The sequence below is a fragment of the Haemorhous mexicanus genome, chromosome 21, assembly GCF_027477595.1.
Source record: "Haemorhous mexicanus isolate bHaeMex1 chromosome 21, bHaeMex1.pri, whole genome shotgun sequence".
NCBI lineage: Eukaryota > Metazoa > Chordata > Aves > Passeriformes > Fringillidae > Haemorhous > Haemorhous mexicanus.
In genome coordinates this window covers 3,926,882-3,952,393 of record NC_082361.1, presented here as the reverse complement: position 1 = coordinate 3,952,393, position 25,512 = coordinate 3,926,882, and the positions used below count along the sequence as shown (strand labels likewise).

At 47.9% G+C, this 25,512-nt stretch overlaps 2 protein-coding genes across 2 annotated transcripts; both read left to right on the top strand.

Annotated features, from left to right (window-relative positions):
- The first annotated feature begins 804 nt into the window (after positions 1-804).
- On the top strand, positions 805-12,063 carry GFI1B (growth factor independent 1B transcriptional repressor). The gene is made up of 7 exons (XM_059865257.1): positions 805-1,011; positions 5,881-6,009; positions 7,330-7,476; positions 8,025-8,287; positions 8,553-8,690; positions 9,140-9,305; positions 9,739-12,063. Exons 2-7 carry the CDS (start codon positions 5,895-5,897, stop codon positions 9,915-9,917), a joined length of 1,008 nt encoding a protein of 335 aa, XP_059721240.1. The 5' UTR covers positions 805-1,011; positions 5,881-5,894; the 3' UTR covers positions 9,918-12,063.
- Positions 12,064-20,876: 8,813 nt separating this feature from the next.
- On the top strand, positions 20,877-25,383 carry CEL (carboxyl ester lipase). Its single transcript, XM_059865249.1, has 11 exons — positions 20,877-21,003; positions 21,280-21,430; positions 21,671-21,793; positions 22,130-22,327; positions 22,426-22,556; positions 22,972-23,079; positions 23,318-23,435; positions 23,709-23,895; positions 24,141-24,344; positions 24,581-24,778; positions 25,132-25,383. Exons 1-11 carry the CDS (start codon positions 20,938-20,940, stop codon positions 25,334-25,336), a joined length of 1,689 nt encoding a protein of 562 aa, XP_059721232.1. The 5' UTR covers positions 20,877-20,937; the 3' UTR covers positions 25,337-25,383.
- Positions 25,384-25,512: the final 129 nt, after the last annotated feature.

Here is a 25,512-nt window from a genome sequence, read left to right as displayed (position 1 = left end):
AGAGAACAACCTGGGGACAGTCACTCTGCCCCTGCTCCATCCTCCCTCCTTCCACTGGACCATTACTTTGACACTCAGTTATTTCACATTTGCAAACCTGTTCTCAAACCTTTTTTGAAAGCAAGCGATAGAAGTGCAAATTCTTGTTATTGCTCTTGAAGAGCTTTTTGCAAAGCTGTTGTTAATGAGCTTGCTTAATGAGCTTTCTTAAATCTATATTTATACCCTGTATACAGCTGTATATAGATAGACCAATGCCTAAAATATGTGTGGATTGCACACACATATGCCTGGGAAAATGAAGGGTGATTAACACGCATCTTCTTCGGTTATACCATGCAAGCATTTATTCGTTTTTCCTTGGAAATAGGAGAGATAAAAGATCCATTCTGGAATAAAATAATTCTGTGCACATGTGCTTGATGGTTTTGTTTATGAGCCCCAAGTATGTGAGTGTGTGTGTGTGTGAGACAGATGGTGTGTCTGTTTGTGAGAGATATGATGCGGGGATGAATGTCTGTAAAAATACAGGTTTCTTAAGGGTTTTTAATTTTTTTTTTTTTTTTTTGAAGGAAAAGACAAAATAACAAATGCCTGCTCAGTACATTATTTCCTGTGTCATGCTTTTTGTCAATATGACAGAGGAGTATTCCTGCAGAAGGCAAAGCTGCCCCCAAAAGTGAAGGGTGCTGCCCCCAGGGCTTCGAGCTGGGCATCGTGAATTCTCTTCAAGTTGTCAAAGTCCTGGGAAGTTTTGATAAGCAAATACTTTCTGGGCTCTGCCTCTTATTGGCTGTTTCTTCACCGCCAGATTTTGACACAAATAATCTGATTGAAAAATCAGGGAGGGGAACAGGGGAAAAAAAAAACAGAGAGAAAAAAGGAGAAGTATCTATTTCAACTGACTGCGACCAAGTGAAAAAGTGGAAGAGGAGTCCTGAGAGAGGACGACGTCTTGCTTGTCTGGGGAGATTTCAAGGCAAATCCAGTAAAGCAAAGTCCCTCAAACAGGTGATGGATTTATTATTTTAAACCCTTTTCATTGCATTGGTTGTCTCATTTTTCTGATATGTTTTTCTAAGCTTTTTTCTTCCTCCTCCTTCTTCTTTGCTTGTGTCTGCAACTATGTAATATATTCCACTGCCTAAGCCACTTGTCCTGAGGGCTCCTTTGTGGTAATAGTTCACCTGACTCATTTGAATTGAACCTTTTGGAATTATATGCCATGTGCTTCACTTTTAAACGTGAAAATGGTAATAGAACAAAATATAAGAGATGTGACAATGGTCTCAGGTACCTGTGTCCCAGCCAACTCCTTCAGCAGGAGCTGTGGAGTTTTTTACTTTGCCACTGAGGAGAGGGAAACTCTGTTTTTCCTTTTATTTGCTCTTTTATAGGGCCAGACCTTTACATTCAGAGAGCAGCACACCTCAGCTGCCATCACCTGTGCCAGTTTTTGTAGATAGCAATTCCTCTCCCATTCAGGATTTTTGCTTTGAATTCATCTTCTGTTATTTTTCCACCCTTTTTGAATATAGGCTGATTAATCTAACAATTTTTTAGCATATGGAATTAGCTATTTATAGGAGCTTCTCATATCACAAGATCGATTCAAAACATTAATGGTTTGCAAGTTCAAATTGAAATTGCATCTGTACATTAAGGAGATCTGGAATTTGGGAGATTGCATTGTATAATTCCATCCATGGAACCCTAAGGCAAAGTTTCCTAAAGCCAGTGGCATTCCCAACATCACAGGGAGCTATGTGAGCTTTCCAGAGAACAAGTGCTGCAATTACAGTCTAAATATGGTTTTTTCTGGATGTTGCAGCTATACCAACATTTCTGTTCAACTTCTTTGACAAAATTTCCACCATAATTTGCTTCCCCTGCCATAATGTCCATTTATCCAGTCTTACCTCAAGAATTAAAATGTCCTGTTCATTTTTCCAATAAAAAAGTGGTGTTTAAATTACTTGCCCCAAGTGCATTTGATTTTGCAAGGGTGGACTAGTGAAGAAATGATTAATTTTGTTGTAAAGAGCTGAAATTCTTTCAAATTTTACTTTAAAAGAGTCAAGAGTCCATAAAACCTCTTATTTTATTTTATTTGGTTTCTTAAACCACAGACACATCGTGTTCTGCTTTGCACTTTTTTTCTTCTAAAATCTGTTGAAAGAGAAACTATTCTGTATTTTTGGAAGCTTCACTTTTTCCAGAAAAAAAGAAAAAGAAGGGGGAAAAAGCACAAAAAGGGCAACATTAAGATATAAATATAAATAATATAAATTAAACAATGGAAAGGAAAAATTGCTTTTTAGCCTAAACCTTTGTATGCTCATCAATTTATCTGAAGATGTGGTGTAATATACTACTAGTGAGTTCTAACCTTCTAATGCCAGTTAAAATTTAACATTTCACTGAGTGTAGCAAGAAAAAGCATTTAATCTCTACAATTAACCTTGGAAATCTGAAAACAGAATTACTTGAATTTAGAGAAAAATGCAAGTCAGCTTTAGAATGGAGCTTTTACTGCAAACTGGGTTCAGCGTGGCACAATCCTGCAAACACTGTCCCCACCAAAGGCTTCATAACCTAATTCAGTGAGAGTATGAATTTCCTCTAAATCACATCAAGGACCAGTCCTGTGGGTTTGGGAACTGAGAGCTGTTGTGCAGTGAAGTGAGAGTGAGGGCTTCATGAGGAACACAGGATCCAGTGAAATGAAGATCCTGGAGTCAGAAGCCACCCCTAAACTAAAAACCAAGCCCATTTGCAATGTTTCAGTGTCCCATTAGAGTTTTACCTGGGATACTCTGCAAAAGCAACCAAAAACATTGCTGAGGGTGGAGGAACTTTGAGTTTGAACATGCAAATGCTGGATCTGCTCTCAGGTCTGACTGGGGAATTTATAACTGGTGAAAGAAACCCTTCTAAGGTGCTTCAGGTGAGGTACCCAAAATAGTGAAGCTGCTTTTTTCCCCTTGGCTGTCTTTTCCTCAAGGCACATTAGAACTTTATTATACAGCTGCATGAATGGCAGGCTAATAAGAATGCCAATTCTAGCCACCTACTGGTTTTATATCCTATACTGAATTAATAAAAATGCCAGAACACTTCCATTTTGAACAGAATTTATTGCCCAAGCAATAAATTCCCTTGTGCACTTAACCAGTCCAGCTAGAAACAGCTGCCACAGGGGCTGAAATGAACAAAAAAAAAAAAGTTTAATTTTCAGCAAAAGGTTGAAGCTAAATTCTGTCAGAAGCTTCAATAACTCTAAAACATAGCAGGGTGCAGGTTCCACAGCACTGCTTTTCCTGGGAAGTACAGTGAGCCATTAGGAGCAGCTGATCTCTTGCTACAGATAATCTGGAGTTTCGAGGAAAAACAGTCCTTTTTCCTCCCACAATCTCTGCTTGTAGCTTTCCTCTAGCCTGGTTGTGTGAATCACAAAGCCAGTCCAGTGCAGTTGTTAATTAACTCTGCTTTGGGCTCCCAGTTCCTTTTTTTTCTGTAAAATGGGGTGGGGGAAGGTGACTTCCTTTTGCAACGTTCAGTCCATTGAGGATGGTTGTGCTCAGTCGTTATCAGCACTCAGGATACTGGACCAAATTTGACTTTTACCCAGCCTGGGGCAAACACATCCAGAAAGATTCTTTTTATTCATGGACATCTGCTTTCAGGCCCCACTGGAAAAGAGGGGCTGTACTTAGTGCTGTCTGTATTTGGCATAAAACTTTGCTGGGTTGCTTAAACCACCCATCTCTCCCATCTGATTTACCTGGCTGAGCTGCCCAGCTGCTGCCACAGGATTCTCCAGGATTTTCCAGCCTGAGGGCAAGGAGAGTGGCTGTTCCATCAGGCACAGCTGGATGCAGGCTCTCACCCTGCTCTTATCCCTCCTCCTCCACCGTGGAGGAAGCCCAGGGAAACCAGGAGCTGGTTAATTCAGGCAGAGGAATTTGATGTGTGAAGTTTCCTGGTGTGAATACCCCTCATTGTGGACACAGTGCTGCCCCACCACATGGGAAAACCCCTGAGAATTTCCTGGAGTGGAAATTCCAGGTCTAAAGGGTTTGGGGCAGCACTTTAGCTTGGGGCAGATTATGATGCAGGGCTGGGTCAGTGCACAGGTGGCTCAGCTGGGACTGACCAAGAGCTCAGCAGTGCTGCTGGAATGGGAGGGACAGGGGCTGAGCAGAGCTGCTGAAGGGTTATAACCCACTGCAGAACAGCCCTGTCTTTGAGCTGGAGCTATTTCTGTGCCTGCAGCTTTTCACTGGGCAGGGACTCTTACAGATCTTTGAATAAACCTCATTAGAGAGTTCCAGGAGAGCAAAAAGCATCGTGTGTACTTCAATGCCCCTTCCCTCAAGGGCCTGCTTATAGTCACTCCTCAGTGCTGTTCTGTCCTTTTTCTAAAATTAAATTAAAAGTCTGCTCTCGGCCTCAGCTTTCTATTATTCATCTCAAGCTACACGTAAATTTCTTGGAAAAAGATGAAGAAAAACAGGTGAGTCATTTCAGATGAAAAAATGGTTAGAGCCAACAAGAGTTATCCCAGAAATCATAGATGGAACAGTGGGAATCCTGGACCAGATTTAAAAAGACAGCAGCATATCCAAAGGCAGCTGGGCTGGGGGCACCCTGGCAATCCCCCTGTCCCCAGCAGACCTGGCTGTGGCAGTCCCACAGCTTTAGGCACCACTGTAAATGTGGCCCTCACACCTTTAAACAAAACACCACTGGGCTCTGTAATTATATTTAGCATGAGGGGGGAGTACAGGCACTTCTGAACGCTGGGGAGCAGACCTCTCCATCCCTGCCTGTTTGGGATATCAGGACTGCTCTGTCCTTAGACAGACATTTCATATCATTCCTGCTTAACAGGTGCAAACTTTGTGGATTCTGGGGGGGTTTTCTTTAGTAAATAAATAAGTTCCACTGAACTGCTCTCAGGAAGGAACAAAACTTAATAACAGTTTCCAGTCAACAGAGAGTCAGGACTTAAATGCTGACTTTTCAAATGAAATATAGCAAGATTTGTTTTTAGTGCCTCTATCCCAAACAATTACAAGGGAAAATGCAAATACACATGCAAATAAAGCACCAGCTGATATTAGTGCACACAACATTGTCCCTGTTGCCACCCTGCCTCCATCAGAGCAGTTACCAGCCCCAGGGAGTGGGCACAGGGTGGGCTGGGTTCTGGGTAGCAAAGATAACACATTTATTGCAAGAGAATTTGGTATGATTAAATTTCAGCATTTTATGTTTGTCCCTAACCCGCCTTTTCAACGGTCTGTAATATTTGAGTTGGGTCCAAAAGGTGACTTCTCACCCAGCCCTCCTGCTCTGCCTCTGCTCTCTTGTTTGTCAGCCAGAACTCCAACTACTCAAGAAAGAGGGAAACCCTCCACACATCATTCTGCAGGGATTTCCCTGTCTCTCCCCTATTATTGGTGTAGTTTCTATCATTATTGTTTATATAATAATTTCACAGTAGAGCCCATGGTTTGGGACAGGGCCCTTCCAGGTGCAGCACAAACACTCAGACTTTCTCCAGTGGGGATCTCTAACCTGTGGTGCCCTCTGTCCTGCCAGGGAGGAGAAGATCAGATATAAAAAAATGAAAAGTCAGAGCAGGACTGCAAGAGACAGGTCCTGGCTTCCAGTGTGTGTGCCACAGACAGTTTTGGTCTGTAACTCAGATCTCAGGTTAAGCCTGTCCCTGTTTCTATTTCTGTAACCCTTTGCCTCAGCCTGGGGTAGATTTTGAAGTGTGATTTTTACAGAGTGCCTTTAATCTGAAAAAAGTGGGAATTTACTCCCCAAGCCACAGAGGTTTAGCTGGTGTTTTTCTGTGTTTCATCCCAGCAGGTGAATGGAAGATGCCACGTTCCTTTTTGGTGAAGAGCAAAAAGGCTCACACCTATCACCAGCACCGCTGTGTGGAAGATGACCTGCCAGTACTCCCGTGGGGTCCAGTCCCCTCTGCCTTCACTGGTGAGTCTGTCCATCCCCTGGGCTTGTAGGAACACACTGAGGTAAATTAATCATTCAGTAGGCAGCTAAGGGAGGAGGATGAGTGAGCTAAAGAGCATCCAAGGGCTTCCACACAGGGATGTCAGTGTAAAGGCAAGCTGATCCCTTTCTGTGTGTCCTTTCTCTGCATCAAATCCACTCTGATCCTCCCTTTGTTTCCTGCTGGGTTGCTGGGGAGATTTGAGCTATAAGATGCTGTGTGGAGTTGGTCACATTTGGGAAAAATGACCAACTTCAGGTCACTTATAGCTGGGAAAAGTGCTTGCACTGGGTTGTCAGTGTTCTACAAGCTCACAACTCTGCCACCTCCACCTCTGGTTTCCTGTGTTCACTGCCCACATTCCCTCTGGACTGCATCTTCTCTACCTTGGGGTGTTACCATCTCTTCCTGGTGTTAACACCCCCCAACACAGCTCTGCCATCCCTGCTGTGCTCCCTCTGCTCCTGCTCTCCCACAGCCATCCAAGCAGTGGTAGGGCCAGGGTAATTATCTTCTTCCTTCAGGCACCATTCAAATTTTCTTTATTCAAATTTAGGATCAGTTTACTCTTTGTTCTAGCCCTGGCTATCAAATTAGAGTCTAGCCCTGAGATAAGTTTGATAAAAAAGAAAGGAGGTAACATTTTAATTTCCATCCCTGCCATCATCCTTCAGCCATTTGTTGTGTCTCTGGTGCAGTGGCAGGTTTTGACAAGAGATAGATACTGTCCTTCAGCAGATCTAGCCCATCTCCAGCAGAAAGGATACACATGTTGGACCTCTGTGATTTTAGATTTTTACTACAAAGTTTAACAAGGGTTGGTTGGTGTCTTTAAGGGCCTGGACAAGCATGGAGAAATAAATGGGAGTGTGGGCAGGAGGAGACAAGGCTCAGGCTGCTTCCCTACTTGGCTGTCCATAAATCCAAGTTAACAATACCCAGCTCTCTCAGGAGAGGGGTGGGGAGGTTAATAAGTTAGTGATTGGTAGTTACCCACACAAATGGAAATGGTTTTAAATAGGGAAATTATTCTTACAGACGTAATTCTAGGGTTGATTTTCTCTAACTGTATCAGATGTCAAGGATCCTATCATCTCATCCTGCTTGGAATTTCCCTTCCTCAGCAATGGGCAGACCTTGAATGCTGATTGCATCACTCTGCACTTCCTCAGGGAATTGAGCATGGGCTGCTGTGTCCAGGCAGGAGTTCACACATGAGTGCAAAACTCACCTAAACAGACTCTTCTTGTAGCAGCAAGAGTGACATAACTGTAACCTAAGTGTGACACTGCTCTTTACAGCCACAGGAAACAGGACACCAGAGGACATCAAGAAACAGGACCTGGGATGTGTGGTTCCAAAACAAGAAAAGGACCCACCTGAACTGAAAGAAGAGAGTGTCCCTGTCCAGTACCTGAGCAGGATGCTGCCAGGCCCTTCAGCTCAAGGTTGGCTACCCAAAACCCCAATTGCAAAAGAGGTCAGGGCTGAGCTGGTTATGGAGCCCCTAAAACTGGGCCCAGATTTTCTGTAAATGAGAGCTCTTATTTTGACATCAGTGGTCAAACTTGCCACAGGCAGAGCTCATCAGGAGCATTCTGTATTTCCCTTTCTAATTCTGGTCTGTACCAGGAAGAATGAAGGATTGTGCTGTTATTCCCAGTGAATGAACCTCCCCACATTAATGCAGCTCTGTGCTACATGGGTCAAGGCAGGTGTCCACAGGATACTTGTTCAAACACCTCATCAAGGAGGGCTAGCAGGGGGCTTCATATTCCCTTGGCCATAAAATTTCCACGACATTCTTTGCCATAAAAGTTCCTCAGACTGAAATCAAAGTCATGATGGAAACTTTACCTGGGGAATCAGGATTTGAATCAAGGAGAGTTTACCAACTGCAACTCCCAAGGTCAGGCAAGATGGGGAACTTTTTAACAGGTGCCCAACTTCAGGCAATGGTGTGACACTCACCTCTCCCTCTTCTTTGCAAACTCAGGGATGGCCATGCCAGGGCTGCAGATCAAGGACTGCACTAACACAGCGAGCACCCCAACCTTCTACAAGGCTGGCTTTTCCTGGGATGCTTTCCACATGCCATACAGCTACCAGCAGATGTCTTCCAGCATGCAGTCAGCCCTGCTGGAGCACCCTGTGAGCCTGTATGGGAGCCACCTCCTGCCCAGCACTGAGCCCCCCCTGGATTACAGCCTGCATTATTCCTCAGACATGGAGACCTTCCACTGTGTGAAGTGCAACAAGGTGTGTGTTGGATGAGAACCTCTGGGATGGGGAGGGCCTGGAGGGATTTTCATGGCACACATGAAGCATGAAACCCATTCTTCATTCGGGCACACCAAAGTGTGGCTCAGAGCAGGGCCTGCAGTCAGGAGAACAAGGCAGTGGGAACGCTGCAGTTCACAGGAGTTCTCACAGAGGGGAGAATTAAATAAAGAGAAGGAATTGAAAACAGAGATGGAGATGCAGCCGCCTCATGTCAGAAAATCAGAGGGATTTTGTTTTGCAGGTGTTCTCCACTCCCCATGGACTGGAGGTCCACGTCCGAAGGTCTCACAGTGGGACCCGTCCCTTTGCTTGTGAAGTGTGTGGCAAAACCTTTGGGCACGCTGTGAGCCTGGAGCAGCACACCAACATCCACTCCCAGGTGGGTGGCATGGCTCCAGAGAACCAGCTCTGGACCTCAGCTCTTGCTTAATCCATTACAGAGGAGGAAGTGACACTTCCTAGGTTACAAACGTGATGCCTTTCCTGTGGCACACAGTGACAAGGACAGGAGCTCTGAAAACCACAGGTCATAGCTCTTGGTCTCACAAATCTCAGTCTGCCCTTCAGAATTCCTTGGAAGGCAAGGGAGGATCATTGCTACTCGCTCTTCTGTGCCTCACCTCCTGCTAAAGGGCGCAGGAGTTGGGATCACAAGATGTGATCCATTTCCATAATTAACCCTCCCTGCATTCCCTTTGTGCTGCACCCAGCATTATCAGTCCACGAGCCAAGGAGATTTGCTTATCAAATCTACAATTCTCATCACTCTTCAAGCTCTGTCACATGTCTTGCAGCCTCAGACATCCCATGATTTTCCTTCCCCAACAGGAAAGAAGCTTTGAGTGCAAGATGTGTGGGAAGACATTCAAACGTTCCTCCACCCTGTCCACTCACCTGCTGATCCACTCGGACACGCGGCCCTACCCCTGCCAGTACTGCGGGAAGCGCTTCCACCAGAAGTCAGACATGAAGAAGCACACGTACATCCACACAGGTGAGAGACCAAATATTCCATGAGAAAACCAAAATTAGAGCTGAGCTACATACACAGACCCCAGACACAGAGGTATTAGAATGGGGATAAGTGTCCAGAGGTGCTGCAAAGTCATTATTCCATGTGGGGTGAGACAGCAGGAGGTTGAAGCACATGTGCCTGACAAGGAGGTGGTTATTGGGCAGCCTGTGGTGCATGTTGGGGTTGTACCCAGCCCTGGATGCAGGGAGTGGGTCACTCAGCTGGAGAGGACTGTCCCTGGTTCTTCCCACCCTCTGGTGCTGGGTCACAATCCAGACACACCACCAGGAGAGCTGGGCTGGCAGCACCCTGATGCCCGAGCAGGTCTGACTCTGCTAAAATATATTTCTATCTCTCTTTGTTCACCTGTTAAAGTGGGGTGGTTTTTTTTTCCATTTTCTGTGCCCTGCAGGGGAGAAGCCCCACAAATGCCAGGTGTGTGGCAAAGCCTTCAGCCAGAGCTCCAACCTGATCACCCACAGCCGCAAGCACACGGGCTTCAAACCCTTCAGCTGCGAGCTCTGTGCCAAGGGCTTCCAGCGCAAGGTGGATCTGCGCAGGCACCGCGAGACCCAGCACAGCCTCAAGTGAGGGCTCTCTGCTGGAGCTCCACCTTCAAGACTGTCCCCAGCACCTCCATCCAGCTCATCAAGCTCCCATGGTGTCCTGTGTTCCCCTGGGGACTGGCCAAGTCGTGCATTGGCTTTGGTGTTTGGCACCACAGGGCCCTGCACATCCCAAAGAAACCTGTGGGAGCTTTCACTTTTTGATTGCAACAGGTACCAGCCCAGACCTGACATCACCTGCTCAAGTGTAAATCCAGAGGAATTCCTCCAAGGTCACTGTTACTCTGGCTTTACACCAGGAACAGGATCCAGTTTGTCAGGCTGCCCAGCAGGGAGGAGGGACTCCTGGGCTGGTGGCAGCAACAATCTGTACAAAGCTGGTGCTGTAACCATGTTCTATTCTGATGGTTGGGAAGATAAGCCCAGGGCATGCAAATAGATTGCATTCAGTCAGCTGTGTTCAACCTGGACAGGCCTGCTGCAGAGACTTGCCCAGGCCATAAATTCTGCCAACAGACACCTTAAAGTCATTTCTTTCAGCAGAGCATTTACTGTGATCAAATGACAAGTTAACTGTGCTGTATTTTTAGCTTGGAGTGGGAGGAAAATACTGAAGAAACAGCTCCTATCCCTAGCAGATAACAGGGGTCTCTAAATACATTCCTCAGACACACCACACTGCAGAGATGCCAAGCAGGCTCTAGGAAGAGCCAGACCACAGCACCAGGCACATAATAATCCCCATGCCTTGGTACCATGGGAGAGTCTTGGAATTGGGCTGGTATGTCCCACAGTATTTCCCTGCATGCTGCACATGCCAGCTTGGAGCTGTCCTGAGCAATCCTGAGTCACTGCCTGGGCAGGAATGACCCTGGATATCGATGTCAAGGGCCAGAGTTCAGCTTGCCAGGCACTCTCCTCAAGGAGGAAGTGACTGAGCCTGTACATGTTGGCAGAGCATGCAAGTACCTCACAAGTGTCATACAAAGAGAGCAGTGGTATTTCCTCCTTTTGCCAGGTCTAGGGCTTGAAGCAAAGCACTGGAGCAAGTAAAGAACCAGTTCCCCTCCAAGTTCTGCCAATTTCTCTCTCTATAGTCTTTGGCAAGGCACTGCACTGGGCTTTTGTTTTTCCACTCCTCCTGGTGGAGTGGAGCCATTCACTCAGGTTTGTGGAGTCCCCTGGGTTCTTAACAGGAAGGACAAAGTATTATTACAACATTAATATAACACAGACAAGTGTTTTCAGTTAATTGGGACAGCACATGGCTCACTCCATAACTGCATCCCTGGACTCACAGACTTGGACAATGACACCAGTGGGAAAAATCCTGGCAACAGGTTGGGGCCATTTCACTCCAGAGGCTTATCAAGGAGTGCCCATCATGGGCAAAGACAAAATGATCCAAGTGGAAAATTCATGTATTACCAGGAGAAAACTGCCCTCAGTTCCACTGCTGTAAATCCCAAATTATTCTCCTAAGACCTAAAATGTTCTTGCCCCTTTTATGCTGTGCCTAAGCTGTAAGTCATTAATATGTACCTAGAAGCTCAAACCCAGAGTCTGTACTCCTGGCTTTACTTGTACACTGTAAATATGTATTTATACTTATTCTAATGTATATTTTTATTGCACTATACCAGACAGTGACATGTACAGGCCTGCTGGGATTTATCTGATAAATCTGTTCCTTCTTAGTAACTGGGCTAACACAGTGTATTTCATGTTCAAAACACTCATTTAAAGAATGGCTCACACCTGGCTCTGGGGACACAGGCAGTGGGGATGGGGTGCAAAAGGAGAAAGGAAAGAGTCTAGGATTGCTCTTTATGGTTTGAATGGGAATAAAGATGGAAATTCACAGGCAGGAAAGGGCTCCCATTAGAGAGACTTTCATCCTGGAGACAGATTGGTGCAGAGCCCCCCAGAGCCAGAGCCAGCTCTGCAGAGCAGGAGGGCACACCAGGTACATGGAATGTGTGTCCAACAGACAGTGCCAAAGCCCCCCAAAAATCCCTGCTGTCCTTCCCTGAGCCATTCTGGGGAAGGTGCATAACCTGTGATGGAATGGATCCCCAGCCCCACACACACCTGTGAACACCCCCATGTGCACAAGCCTTGCTCAAGGTAAAGTCACTTCAGCTTATTAAAATTACTGCCCAAAATGCAAACTGTGTTTGTTATTCCCCTTGTCCTCCACTAATCTTCAAACAGAAATATGCAAAGAGGGTGTCAGCATCTGGACTGCTCAGGAGCAAAACCCTCCAGCCCCAGATCACTCAGGCACACCAGCACAGACTTCCCTGGGGACAGCAGGGGTGTCTGACTCATGTAAAGCTCCCCAATTTTGGCCATTTGGAGTCAAGTGCTGGCACACATCAATTGGCAAGAGTGCCTGTGACCACTCATAAAACCAAACCAGACAGCTGGTTCTTCTGAGCCTTGAGAAGAAGAGCTGCTGTATCCATTAGATTTTCATTCCTGTCCTTGATTTCCAAGGTACAGAGGAGCTAAAACCTTCAATGGACAGCTGGGATCTTCTCCCCTGTGTGTTCCTACAGCTTCTCCCTCCAAACACAGCACACATCACCCCAGTCCTGTCTGCTATTCCCCCAGGACTCCAGGGTGGGTTACTGAGCCCTGACATTCCTGAAGAGCAGCTACACTGGAGGAGGCAGTGCCAGGGGAGAACTGGTGTTGTTAGCCTGGTGCTTGTGAGGAGCCTGGGGAGCTCATCCCAGGAGATCCAGGGACAGTTTTGGCTGGATGGGCAGTGAGGGGAGGAGCACACTGGGATGGCTGCAGGCAGTGTGCTGCTGCAGAGCTCAGGAGAACACAACTGTGGCCAGAGCAGTGCAGGGGATCCAGGCTGCCCTTTCTTCCCTCCCAGCACAGCACCAGCCATGGGCAGACCTGCTACAAAGAGCAGGAAAAGGGCTGCTGAATCTGCACCACGGGCACCCAAGGATGCTCAGCACCCCCTCAGGACCAGGCCATGGCTGTCACCAACTCCAGATATACCTGGCCTTGCTCTCTAAACATGCAAATCCTCCTCAGTTCTGATCACTCTGGTACAGCCCCTTTCTCACCACCTCCCCTTGCATCACAAACATTCTGGTCAGTCAGTCAAGGAAACAGATAGCAAAAAGCAAAATCTCAACTAATCTCTGTGGCTGAAGAAAGAGCTGATTGTTTTTGCCTCTCTTTGAGCCTGCTCCGTATCCTGTACTTCCCCAGCGCCCTTCACAACTTCTTCCCTTTATTGCTAGGGAAAAATAAATCCTGGTCTCTGGGCTGTTTTGTTTAGCAAATGAGGGACATGCAAAGCACTAACCCCGGGCATTGTCAGGAGGAGAGAGGTGCCTCTGTGTCTTCCAAACAGCCTTGAGGCACTGAGAGCAGCAGCCCAGAAGAGCTGTGATTAAGGGTGGATTTCACTATGGACACGAGATGAATCTCCCTTCCTAATGAGGACAGAGCCAGGGGACACCTGCAGGAAGCAGAGGGGTGTTCCCAGCCAGCCCAGCATTAGGCTGGAACTTATCTCCAGGTTGTAATAACCTCACAGAGCGCAATCCTGGAGAAGGCAAGAACCTGAAGCTTTCTTGTGTTGGCAATTCTTAAGGAAGTCCTAAACAGAACTGAGAGGAAGGACAGGGAAGAATTAGATTCCAGTTGGGTGCAGGTTCTACTGGTTAAAGTTATTTGCTGCATCAGCTTCCTTCCCACCTTAGACATCACAAGAAAGAGTTTTCAGTGAAAAAAGGTAAGAGCAGAGTCCCTTGTCCTTATAGCAGGTTGCTCCTCAGTCTCAGGTGATGGAGACACAGCAGCAGTTTAAATCCAGCCCATCAGCACAGCACACAAAAGCAAACTTGAAGGTGTGGGGCAATCTCCCAGAAATAGCTGCATACACATTTCCTTGCACAGGGAAAATATTCCTGCCTGCAATTAAGGGCCTAACATGGGACTGAATATGGAGCTCATCCTGCAGTGCTGCTACAGAATAACAAAAAGTAAGTACATCACAAACCATTTTTAAACAATTAATCTGCTCACAAAGCAGAGATTCCCCCCCCCCCCCCAACTTCCCTTTTCACCTGGAATAGCACATTCACTCAGAGGAGGCAACCCAGAAGAGCCACACAAAAATTATACAGGGATAATGAATCTATGTGCTGGATGAGAAGTAAGAGAACACAGATCTCTGCAGAATTCCTGGCCCACCATCTTAAAACTAACAGTCACCATGGACACACACTGATCTTAAGGCTGCAACTTTAAACTGAGACTTAAGATCTGCCACACATTTCCTGCATGACCTTGGGCAAGACTTGGGTGCTGGATTTTTGAAGTTGTTCAGCACACTGTGAAGCTCTCCGAAGATCTTCACCCCATCTGTGAGAGGGGGATAATCATCCCCCCTCTCCCCTTCATTTCACTTGTTTATTTCAACGGTAAGATAGTCAGGAATGAGACTGCTCCTCCTTATCTCCCACATCCAGCACCCCACACAATGGAGCCTTGATCTGGGCTGGAACGCCCAACTGTGCCAGCAATAACCAGTGATAGGAACTGAATCCAGCAGAGCACCCTGGCTCAAGAGCTGGCTCAGTAATTCTGCAGGCAGGCACAGAGACCCTGCATTGAACCCACCAAACTCAAAACCAGCAGAGGAACAGGGTGAGCAGCAACACAGGGAGGATAAACCAGACAAGAGCATTTTGACTTGTGAATAATATTGCAGGGAGAGAGACAGAGCTGGATAGGAGCTGTGAACATCCCACTCAGTGCCCTCACTTTGAATGTGCTGCTTCAATCTGAGCACTCCTCAATCTGGTCCTTGGGCTGATTTTGACCTGTGGGCCCAAGGGGGATCTGTGTTCACTGTACCAGCCAGCAAGGCAGGCAGAGAGCAGAGAGTCCTCTGGAATGGGGAAATCTGGGGCTGGGGAGGAGCTGAGCGTGCACTGAGCTCAGCTTTGGTCTGATAAGTTTATCAAGCACTGCCGGCTGCTAACTGTCAGCTGGGGAAGGGAGCCTGTTAGGGAGGAGGAACAGCTCCCAGGGCAAGATAGGACAGCCCAGGCCTTATCAGAGTGCCTGAGCCAAAGAGGGAACTGGAGAGTGAGCACTTTCCAACCACTTCATCTGAACAACAGACAGATTGGCAGGAAAGGCCTGTCAGCCCTTTGCCTCTGCCACCCAGGCAGCCTCCCAGCCATGCAAATAACCTGGGTAAGTGCAGCCTGGGAGCTGCAAACGTGAACACTGGGACCTGAGGGAGTGCATGGGGAAGGTTTTCTTAGAGCACTGCTGAGTGTGAGAGTCAGATTTACAACAAACTGTTCCACTGCTTACTGAGCGAGCTGCTCCTGCTCGGTGCCCAGAGCAGCTTCTCCCTGTGCTGCCTTCCCTGAGGTCTGGGAGGGGGATCTTCCACTTCACAGTTGCACCAGTCACTCAGATTTAGTGTACAGATAATTGCTCTGTCTCTGAAAAGCAGTAAAAACCCCTGAGTGAATAGAAGGGGGGAAATCCTGACCATTCCTATTTGAGTTGTAAAAGCAAGAGCCAGCAAATACCCCTTCACATCTTCTCCTAGGGCAGCAATAACCAAAGCAATCCAGCTGAAGATCATACCAGGGACACCCTCCTGTGTTTAGATGAGCTCTCCTGGACCTGTGCAAGCTCCCTGTGCACACACCTCAGCCATGACAGAGAGGGGAATGAGAGATCCCTGCAGGGCACATCCTCTGCCCTGGATTCAATCAGGATTCCCTGATGGAGCTGGGTCATGCAGGATGAAAGCTGCAGCTTTAACCCATTTCTTTAACCTGTCAGACCACGCTGTTATCAGGTCACTGCTCGTCCAGACCATATGGACAGCCCTCATCCTGCATCCCACCACCTTTGGTTCAGGCTGGTGTCTTGGGTCCTGCCTGCATCTGGGGATTTTACTGAGATGCAAGCCCTGCCCCTGTGCTGGCAGGATGTGCTCATCCTTGGCTGCCTGGCTGCAGTGCTGTCCCTTGCTCTCCATGGGATATGAGGCAGGAAACCTTCAGCAGTAGGTCAGGAGATCTCTGCTGTGACCTGATGACTCAAAGACTCCCTTTTTTGATAAGAAACATACCTAGGAAACGATTTTTCTCTCTTAAAGCACATCTCTAAACCAGGGCTGAAGTCCTGCTGAAGTCCTGCCTAGTATGCACCTACTTCTCTCCCTGAAGAGAGAGAGCCCAGTATCTGTAGGCATCTGAAATTGCACCAGCTGAGTCACTGCCCTGTGGTTTCTGCACCACTCTCAGGCTGAGTTTCTCACAGCTGATTCTGCTCCAGCCCATAATCTACAGTTCTCCAGGTCTTGAACAACCTCTAAGCCATTTAATTCCTCTGTGCATCAAGGGCTCCTCAGCAAGCTCCAACAGCCACATTCAGCACCAGCCAACACAATTCTGACATTCAAGGCTTCCTCATGAAGAACAAGGGGTTTAAAAACCCATCTCCATTGATTCTGCCTTCCTCTTGAATAATTTTGAAGCCATGGGACTTTATCTCACATCCCAGGCTCATCTATATTAGGAGCTTTGGTGGGATTTTTAGCAGTGGTCAAGTTCACTGGTTTTTTCTCTTTATAAAGTAGAAGCTATCTCTTGCCTCAGTTGAGGAAGGGGAAGTTGGAGATGACAGAGCATTCCTGTTCCTGAGAGGGCCCCATCCTGAGAGTGTGGACATGGTGAAGCAGTGTGTCAGTCAGACATCCCTGCCTCAGCTCCTTATTTAGATCCAGCCTGTAGCAGCTTCAAGATCTGCAGATAAGAGCAAGGTAGAATTCCTGCACATGCACAGCAATACACTGGAGTGGCACCATGAAAAGCCACACAAAAACCCCATAAAGCATCAAAGCAAGGTCTCTGCATTGGAATCTGCCAAACCTGCATTTTTGACCTTAAAATATTTGCCCAAATTTGAGTAGGACAAGAAATGGAACTCAGGTGAGCTGGACCTGCAGTCTTGTTTGTTTTCCAACTTTATCTTACCTCCTTGAAGTATTAAAACTAAGTAGAACATCCCAAGTTAAAACTCTTTTCTTAGGAAAAGTATCATATACTATTGGTAAGACTTTATTTCTGAATGATACTTATGAGATCTGCACAAAATTCATTTCCTAGTGTCTTAAAGGCAGAGCCAGGGCAGAAGACCTTGTGTTTTAGACTGGGTGTGCATGAGACAGCTGAGGTTTCTCATGTTACTTGGAATGCAGGGAAACAGCTGGAAAGTCAGAGAGCCATGTTCCTGTGCCTGCTGCACAGTGCCACAGCTGTGGTGGTGGAGAACTCAGCAGTAGTGATAATACTTTGCATTTGAGTAGCTCATAGTGCCTAAGGATTTCAAAAGGGCACAACATCCATCAGGCAGCAAGATTTAGACCCCAGCCTGCAAGTTTTCTCACAGCATCATCATTAATTTTGCAGAAAATACAACACAAACTTTGTAGTCAGCAGGAACAATAATTTCTACTTTGGGGGTACCACCTCCTCATCCTCTCTTCCTCAATCCCCAAGTGCCCAGCAATCTTAGCTCAGAAGGGAATGTGACTCAGGCCTTCAACTGAAGGGCTGTCACTTGCAAACCCTGAAGGCTGGATGTGGCCCTGGTTTTATCACTGGCCACCAGCTGCATCTACAGCTCTTGCCTCCTCCCTAATGATTCAGCAAATCTTCTTTGAGGAGAAAAACAAGCACACAAGTGAACAAATCACAATGTCAGATTACAAAGATGAGCGGGGAAAAGCTGCGGCTTGAAGGAGGGAGATAAAAGTTGGTGAGGTTACATGAGCCAAGGATGAAAATGCCCAATAAAGACAAGGGTATTTTTTGAAGGGAAGCAATAATAACATGAAAAAAAGTGTTGTAGTTTGAATACTTCATGCTGTGGAACATTGCTAAGAGTAAGAGAACGCAATGTGGAAGGAAATGAAGCATATTCTACCCTCTACTATCTGGGCATTGCACAGGGCTGATAGGGATTTGTACTGGTATAGATGAGAACTGAACAGTCCATTCTGGTTTACACTGGAACAGAGTTCCCCTGAGAAAGCTATTTTCAGGAGGAGTTTCTCTCTCTATAACCAAGACTTTCAATAATCTGGAAGCCCCTTGCCAGGCACTTTGAATGTTCTGGGAAAAAAGGATGCAAGTCATCAGCAGAGGGCAGTTGGAAGTAATGTTTTAACTCCTGACAGCTTTGACCACTGCATCATATTTTTATGTCATAGCCCTTTTCCATAAATGTATGGTTTCCTGCTTGAGGTGAAACACAGGGTCAGTGTAACAGCTCTATAGAATAAAAAGTAAAAAAGAAACTCCAGCCAGACCTCAGCTAGAAGATGTAATATTTCCTCTAAAGACATTCCACTCTACTCAAAGCCCAGACTTCCAAGAATGCCATGAAATCTTAGGAAAAATAAGTGTTTGGAATTTATGGAGAGATCATGCCACATTTGAGGAATCTCTTAGCCCAGTGAGTCCTCCAGGCTCTGTGAGAGAGATGCAGCCTTCCCCTGGAACTAATGCAACACAAAAAGCAAGCACAGAAGGATGGGAAGCTCAGGAACTGTGGACACATATGGGGTGGATAAACTGTTCCCAGAGGGTTTTGGGGTACATACTTGCACTGCTGCTCTTCCCTAGAAAATACAAAGGAAGAAACCATGGCACAGGCCAGAGGCTTTCCCCTCAAGCTCACCTGGAATATTGTTGCTATGTAAGTCACGTAAAGAGTGCCAGGGATGGCTCCTTTTAAAGCATTTCCCTGATCTGTGCTGCCACCTGCTTTCACAGCTCTGGGAGTCCCCCCTCAGCTCTGACAATACTCAGGTGATGTAGGGGGATACAGTATGGGTAAATGAAGGTGGTACAGAAGGTAATCTTATCCCCCAGTGAGTTGCAGCTGGACCAATTACTAAAGATCAGAAGCAGGCCTGATCTTAACAGGCCACACCTGTAGCCAAGAAGAACAAGTGGTATAAAAGAGTGGATTGGTGGGATCTGGAGTTAGATGACTGCTGTAAGGACCAGGAACAGGTAGTGCTTAGAGGAGCTGCCTGTGAGAGACATCGAGGAGGTACGCAGCTCTGGGGATGTGAAATCCTTGCACTATAATGATGTTAGAACTCATGCTAAGACAACAAGGTGAGATCTAGAACTCCAGTGTCAGCCCACCTGAAAAAGGGAGAACTTACCCCCAAGTTCAAATGTTTAAAGTGTAGCTACAGAGAAGATAGAGACTCCCTTAAGGAGGAGTCACATGGAAAAAATGAGGGGTAATGGGCACAAGTGACTCCTGGGGAGATACAACTGGGTACTAGAGGACAAATTTTCACAGTGAGAGTAATCAGTCATTGGAATAACCTTCTCAGGAAAGCAGTGGCTTCCACAACACTAGACACTTCTCAGATCAGCTGGGCTGTCTTAATTAGACCAGGCTTTGCCAAGGGAGGTTGGATCAGGTGATCCCTGAGATCCCCTCCAAGCTGGTATTCTTTGTTTATATTAAAATGTGCTACTGCTGCACCCTACAGGCTGAAAACAGTTCTTTTATCATTAATCACAACTTCTAAGCCAGGCTTATGGTTTTGTGGGTGGAGGCTGGCTCCTGGGTATTTGGTGCTGGTTCTGTTTCTACCCCATGCCAGAGCTCTCACAGAAGGAACACAAAGAGTTCCCACAGTTCCCACCTTGCTGGGATGAGCAGGAGGAAGAGCAGCAGCTGTAACACAGACATGCCACCTCCCCTGACTCAAAGGGTTGTCACCAATCACAGAGGTGGGGGACACAGGGCTCAGCCGTGCCAGAGATGTCCCATATGCTGGATCCCCATGGGAAAGGGAGAGCTCAGGGACAAGGGGGAGATGAGCTGGATACTTCCATCTGCTGAAGCTGCTGCCTTGCTCTGCTTTATCCCTTTAGGTCAGGCACAGGGAGAAACTGCCTAGCAGGGGCTACTCCAGCATAAGTCCACTTGAGGTGAGGGGACCTGGGGATGTGGTGAAGAGCACTGTCCCTCCCAGCACACCCCACACATCTGGGATGCAGCAAACCTGGCTTTCTGCCTGGAATTGATGCCGTGTGTTTCTGTGCACACCTAGCCCCGATTTGCTTTGCCAAAAGAACAATCTGGGAGATCTCCCACAAGAAACATCTTTCATTTTCTCACTGTTGGCCTTCATCTGCACTCATTAAAGAAAAAAAAAAAAAACAACTTAATGGCTTTTTCCTCTTGCAATGCCCCTTGATGCAGAGGTTGGGCCAAAGCTAAATGAACCTACTGGGCACTAAGGTGAGTCCCTTCTCTTCTGGACTCTGGAACACAAACTTCATTTTCCCATGGTCCAGTGGCAGCCCCGTGTCTCTGTGATCGCCAGGCAGAGTGCAAAATTGGTCCCTCCCCTGTTTCTTAGAGAAGGATATAACAATTCCCTGTTTTGGGGTAAGAGCCTGATTGGCCTCAGCAGGACCTGTCACCCACACAATGCCATCTTTGTTGTGAAGAAATCTCAATTAACCACTGGATGCTGCTGTCCATACCTGGAAGAAAGTGTTCATCAATGCTGTGGATAAATGGGTGTCTACATTTTCATAATAACTGGCTAATGAGTCCTCTAGGAAGCTCAAAAAGCTCCCAAGAGAGGCAAGCATCCAAATGAGTTGGTAATATACCAGAGAGGAAAAATAACAGAGAAGTTGCATTCCCAAAGCTCTCTGAGTGTGGGAAGTATGGTCTGATCAGAATGGTGGCCATGTGGAAAATAGAAAAGATACCTGAGGAGATTGGGCTCCAGCCCAAACAAGCAGCACCTGCAGTGCTCTCACAGTCCATACACATCAGGCATGGACTGGCTGCCGAAGGACAAGGCTGTGGAGGCTGCCCTGCTTCAGCTCTGAGCCAAGCCTGGCCCACAGCATTGGCACACACCTGCACTTGTGGCTTTATAAACACAGCCCTCCAGCTGGGACTGTTCCCTCAGGGCTGCTTTCACCATGGCTCGCTGGCACATCCTGGCCTTGGCCCTGTGCTCCTACCTTGGGGTAGCCTGGGCTGCCACAGTAAGTACAAAGGCTGGCTTTGCACCCTAAAGCTGGAGGTTTTCTCCTCCTGCCATTTGTCTTTGGGGCTGTGGGGGAATTGCTGCTGCCTCTCTGATTCAAAGGGCACCTGCAGGACACCTGCACAGGCACAGCTCCGGTGGCACCTGTGGGCTTTCCACAAGGCACCAAGGGCACGGATGGGGAGGGTGGGATGGGAATGTGTGGCAGGGTGGGAAGCCAGAGTTATGAAGGACAGAGCAATGGATTTTCTCTTCTCCATGGTGCCTCCTGTAGCTGGGTGTGGTGTCCACCGAGGGAGGATTTGTGGAAGGCGAGAACAAGAAACTGGGACTCTTTGGGGGCTATGTTGACATCTTCAGAGGGATTCCCTTTGCTGCTCCTCCAAAGACTCTGGAAGACCCTCAGCCTCATCCTGGCTGGGATGGTAAGGTCCCAGTTTGAATGCCTTTGGTTTGGGTTTTTATTTTCAATTCTCTCTCCTCAATCTGGCACATATGGGAAATGGTACAATATATTACTTAGACTGGTGACAATGGCTGGGGAAGCTTCGCTGCCACTTTTACTGGACTCAGAGAGGAAAGGATGGGTGAGCAGACAGCTTGCAACCAGAAAATGGAGCTGATGCCCTTAACTAGGACATTCTGTCTTCTCTTTCCCCTCTTAGGAACTCTGAAGGCAAAAGAATTCAAAAACCGCTGCCTGCAGGTGAAGATGACACAGACTGATGTCCGTGGGAGCGAGGACTGTCTCTACCTGAACATCTGGGTCCCCCAAGGGAGAAAACAGGGTATGAGCTTAGAAGGGACCTGAGATGGGCTTTCCCACCTGCCTTGTGTGCACAGCTTGTGCTGGAGCCTCTCTCAGCAGTTCTGTTCCATAGTGGGCAGGTGCTGAGCAGTGATTTTCAGGGCGAAAGGTGGGAACTGTCCCAGACAATGTCCCTCGCCTTCACCCTGTTGGGAAGGTCAGCCTCTTGAGCAGAGCAAGGATTTTCCTGCAGAGCACCAAGTCAGCTCCTGCCCAGGGCAGGTGGAGCAGTGCTCAGGGATGGGGTGACGGGATGCAGGGGCAGCACCTCCCAGCTCGGTGGGAGCTCACTCTGCCCCTGTTCCTCTCCTCCCAGTCTCTACCAAGCTGCCCGTGATGGTTTATATCTACGGCGGTGCCTTCCTGGTGGGAGGCGCCCAGGGAGCCAATTTCCTGGACAACTACCTGTACGATGGGGAGGAGATCGCCGTGCGGGGCAACGTCATTGTGGTGACCATCAACTACCGCGTGGGGCCGCTGGGCTTCCTGAGCACCGGGGACGAAAACCTGCCAGGTACCACGGCCAATCCCTCCCTGGGACCCTGCCCCGGGTGCCCACTTTGACAGCTTGGCTGTGCCCCTGCTCACTGCCGGGTGATCTCTGTCCCTCAGGGAACTACGGGCTCAAGGACCAGCACATGGCCATAGCCTGGGTGAAGAGGAACATCAAGGCCTTTGGGGGTGACCCAGACAACATCACCATCTTTGGGGAATCGGCCGGTGCTGCCAGTGTCTCCCTGCAGGTGAATGGCCCTCGTTGGTTCTGATCAGAGCTCCTGCTCTGCCAGTGGGAGAGAGGGACCCCTTGGCACTCATCTGCTTTCCTCCCCACCTGCTGTCTCATTAACGTCCTGCCCTGGCCAGCACAGCAATGCTCAGCCTCAGTGCTTTGTAGCTGCTCCTCCTTCTTCAGCTTTATCAATCCCACCAGTGCACCTATGTGTCCTGTGAAGAAACAGCCTTTACTTTCCATGTCCCCCTCCTCTTCTCAGCATTTCACCTTTGAACTTTACCTCCTGACACTGTTGAACACCACAAGACCTGGCAGTTTCCCCAGGCTGAGTGCACAAGCTGTGAGGGTATCAGTGGGGTCTGACAGGCCATGGTCTCCTCAGGAGTTGTTACCCAAACCCCTTTTGTTTCTGTTTTGCCCCCCAGATGCTGTCCCCAAAGAATAAGGGCCTGTTCAAGAGAGCCATCAGCCAGAGCGGTGTTGGGGTCTGCAGCTGGGCCATCCAGAGGGACCCGCTTGTCTGGGCCAAAAAGGTAACATGCAAGTCATGAATGAAAAACTATAAAAAGAAAAAAAAAATCAATTTCCTAGAGGAAAGCCTGGCTTGGAAGGGATTGGCCAAGAGTAGTGCCCAAGAGCACTGTGGAAAGTCGCTGCTTTGAGATTAAAATGAGATTAAAACTAACCCACATATCTGACTGCATAAAAATAACTCCTGGCTTTGGAAGTAATGCTAGGATTTTCTCTCTCTCTCTCTCTCTTCTGCCACAGCTTGGAGAAAAGATGGGCTGCCGCACAGACAACACCACCATCTTGGCCAATTGCCTCCGTATCACTGACCCCAAAGCCTTGACCCTGGCCTACCACCTGCAGCTCACCCACCTGTCCAGTAAGTCCCCTGGCCTGTGGTCTGGTCCATCAGCCACCCTGGGCACCCAAACTACCTGACCCAGGACACTGGGTCAATTGCCAGGAGTGTTGAGGTGGTACTTGTGCCCTTCAGAAAAGGGACATTAATGAGAGATCTTGCAGTCACCTTTTTGTGGGCAGATGCACATTGTACCTGATGAACACTGCCCATCTAAGCCTTTACTTGGGATATACCAGGCCACATATATGTGTTTCCTCACCTCCAAATACACTCTGCTCCTGTCTCCTGCAGTGCCCCTGGTGCACACCCTCGCCCTCTCTCCAGTTGTGGATGGGGATTTCCTCCCAGACGTGCCAGAGGAGCTCTTTGCCAACGCTGCTGACATCGACTACCTGGCCGGGGTCAATGACATGGACGGGCACCTCTTTGCTGGCTTTGATGTACCCGCCATCAACCGCCCGCTGGTGAAGATCACTGCGTGAGTGACAGACACCCTTAGAACCCTCAGCAGGAGACATCTGCTCTTCAGAGTAGCTCCCAAACCCCAAGAAGTCTGACTTGAGTGGACAAAGCACAGCCTTCCATACAGGATGTCACTCCAAGCCTGAGTGCCCAGGCCTTTTGTTGCCGAGTCCAGAACCTTCAAGAGAAGGGACCAGGCAAGAACCCTGCCCTACCTGAAGCTGCTGGTCAGTAATTAATTAATATTATTTGTCTTTTCAGTGACCAGGTCTATGATTTGGTCAAAGGCCTCACCGTGGACAGGGGCGAAGCTGGAGCCAATGCCACCTACAACATCTACACACAGAACTGGGGTGCAAATCCTGAGCAGGAGGTTGTGAAGAAGACAGTGGTGGGCCTGATCACTGACTACATCTTCCTGATTCCCACACAGGTGGCACTGGACCTGCACCTGCAGAATGCCAAGTGAGCAGCTCAGCCCTGGGGATGTTGCACATGGAGGAGGGTTAGGGTGAGAATTGGAAATGGAAGTTAAAAATGGCCTCAGGATGTTTTCTCCTGAAACCACCCCATGTGAGGTGATGCATACGAGCATCTTCCAATTCTGAATCTGTGGCCCTGATGGTATTTGGGGTGTTGGTTGGGATTTGTAGCCCTTTTTCTTCTTTCTCCTTGCTCAGCCAGTCTCTTTGATTTCCCAGGAGTGGCAAGACCTACAGCTACTTGTTCTCTGAGCCGTCCCGCATGCCCCTCTACCCCCGCTGGGTGGGGGCAGACCATGCTGATGACCTGCAGTACGTCTTTGGGAAGCCCTTTGCCACTCCCCTGGGCTACTGGCCCAAGTACAGGACTCTCTCAAAGGCCATGATTGCTTACTGGACCAATTTTGCCAGGACTGGGTGAGTGATTCCCATTTCACATTTGGGGCTTGATGCAGCGCTTCAGGCTGCTGGTTTTGTCCAGGAAGTTTTCAGGATCATTCCCAAAATCAGAGTGTTCCATGTCTGTATTTCTTATTCCTGAATCTTTGTGTTCAGGCTAGACATAAGTCCCTGTGTGAAGCTGGGATGATGCCAGTGGGGATGGAGGGAGGAGACTGCAGGTCATCAACTCACTCCTGGCAGGCAGAATTCCTATGGCTTTGTGCCATTGTCAGATTCTCTCTTTTCCTCTCACTTCAAACCTGACTTGAGCAGACAGGGTTCCTACCAAAATCTGCAAGACTGAGCTTCTGTGTTTCCTTTTTTCCCAGTGATCCCAACACAGGGCATTCAAATGTGCCTGTTTCCTGGCCAGCCTACACCAACAATGCCAAGTACTACCTGGATATCAACCACAAGATGAACAAGAACTCTGTGAAGCAGAACCTGAGGTCCACCTTTGTGACCTTCTGGAACTCGGTCTATCTGAAGCTGCCACAGGTTGCTGACATCTCCCAGTCGGCATTAACGTTCTGAAGCTAAGAAAAAAACACGTTTTAGAGATCATTAAAGGCTTGCTTGTAGCTGAGTGTCTCTGTTTCTCTGTTTTCTGTGTCTCTGTGTTGGCTGTGCCAGAGTTTTCTTGCTAATGTCAAGGTCAGGCAGGATGGAACATCCTGAGGGCAGCGGCTGTGACAGTCAGTCCTGGCCAA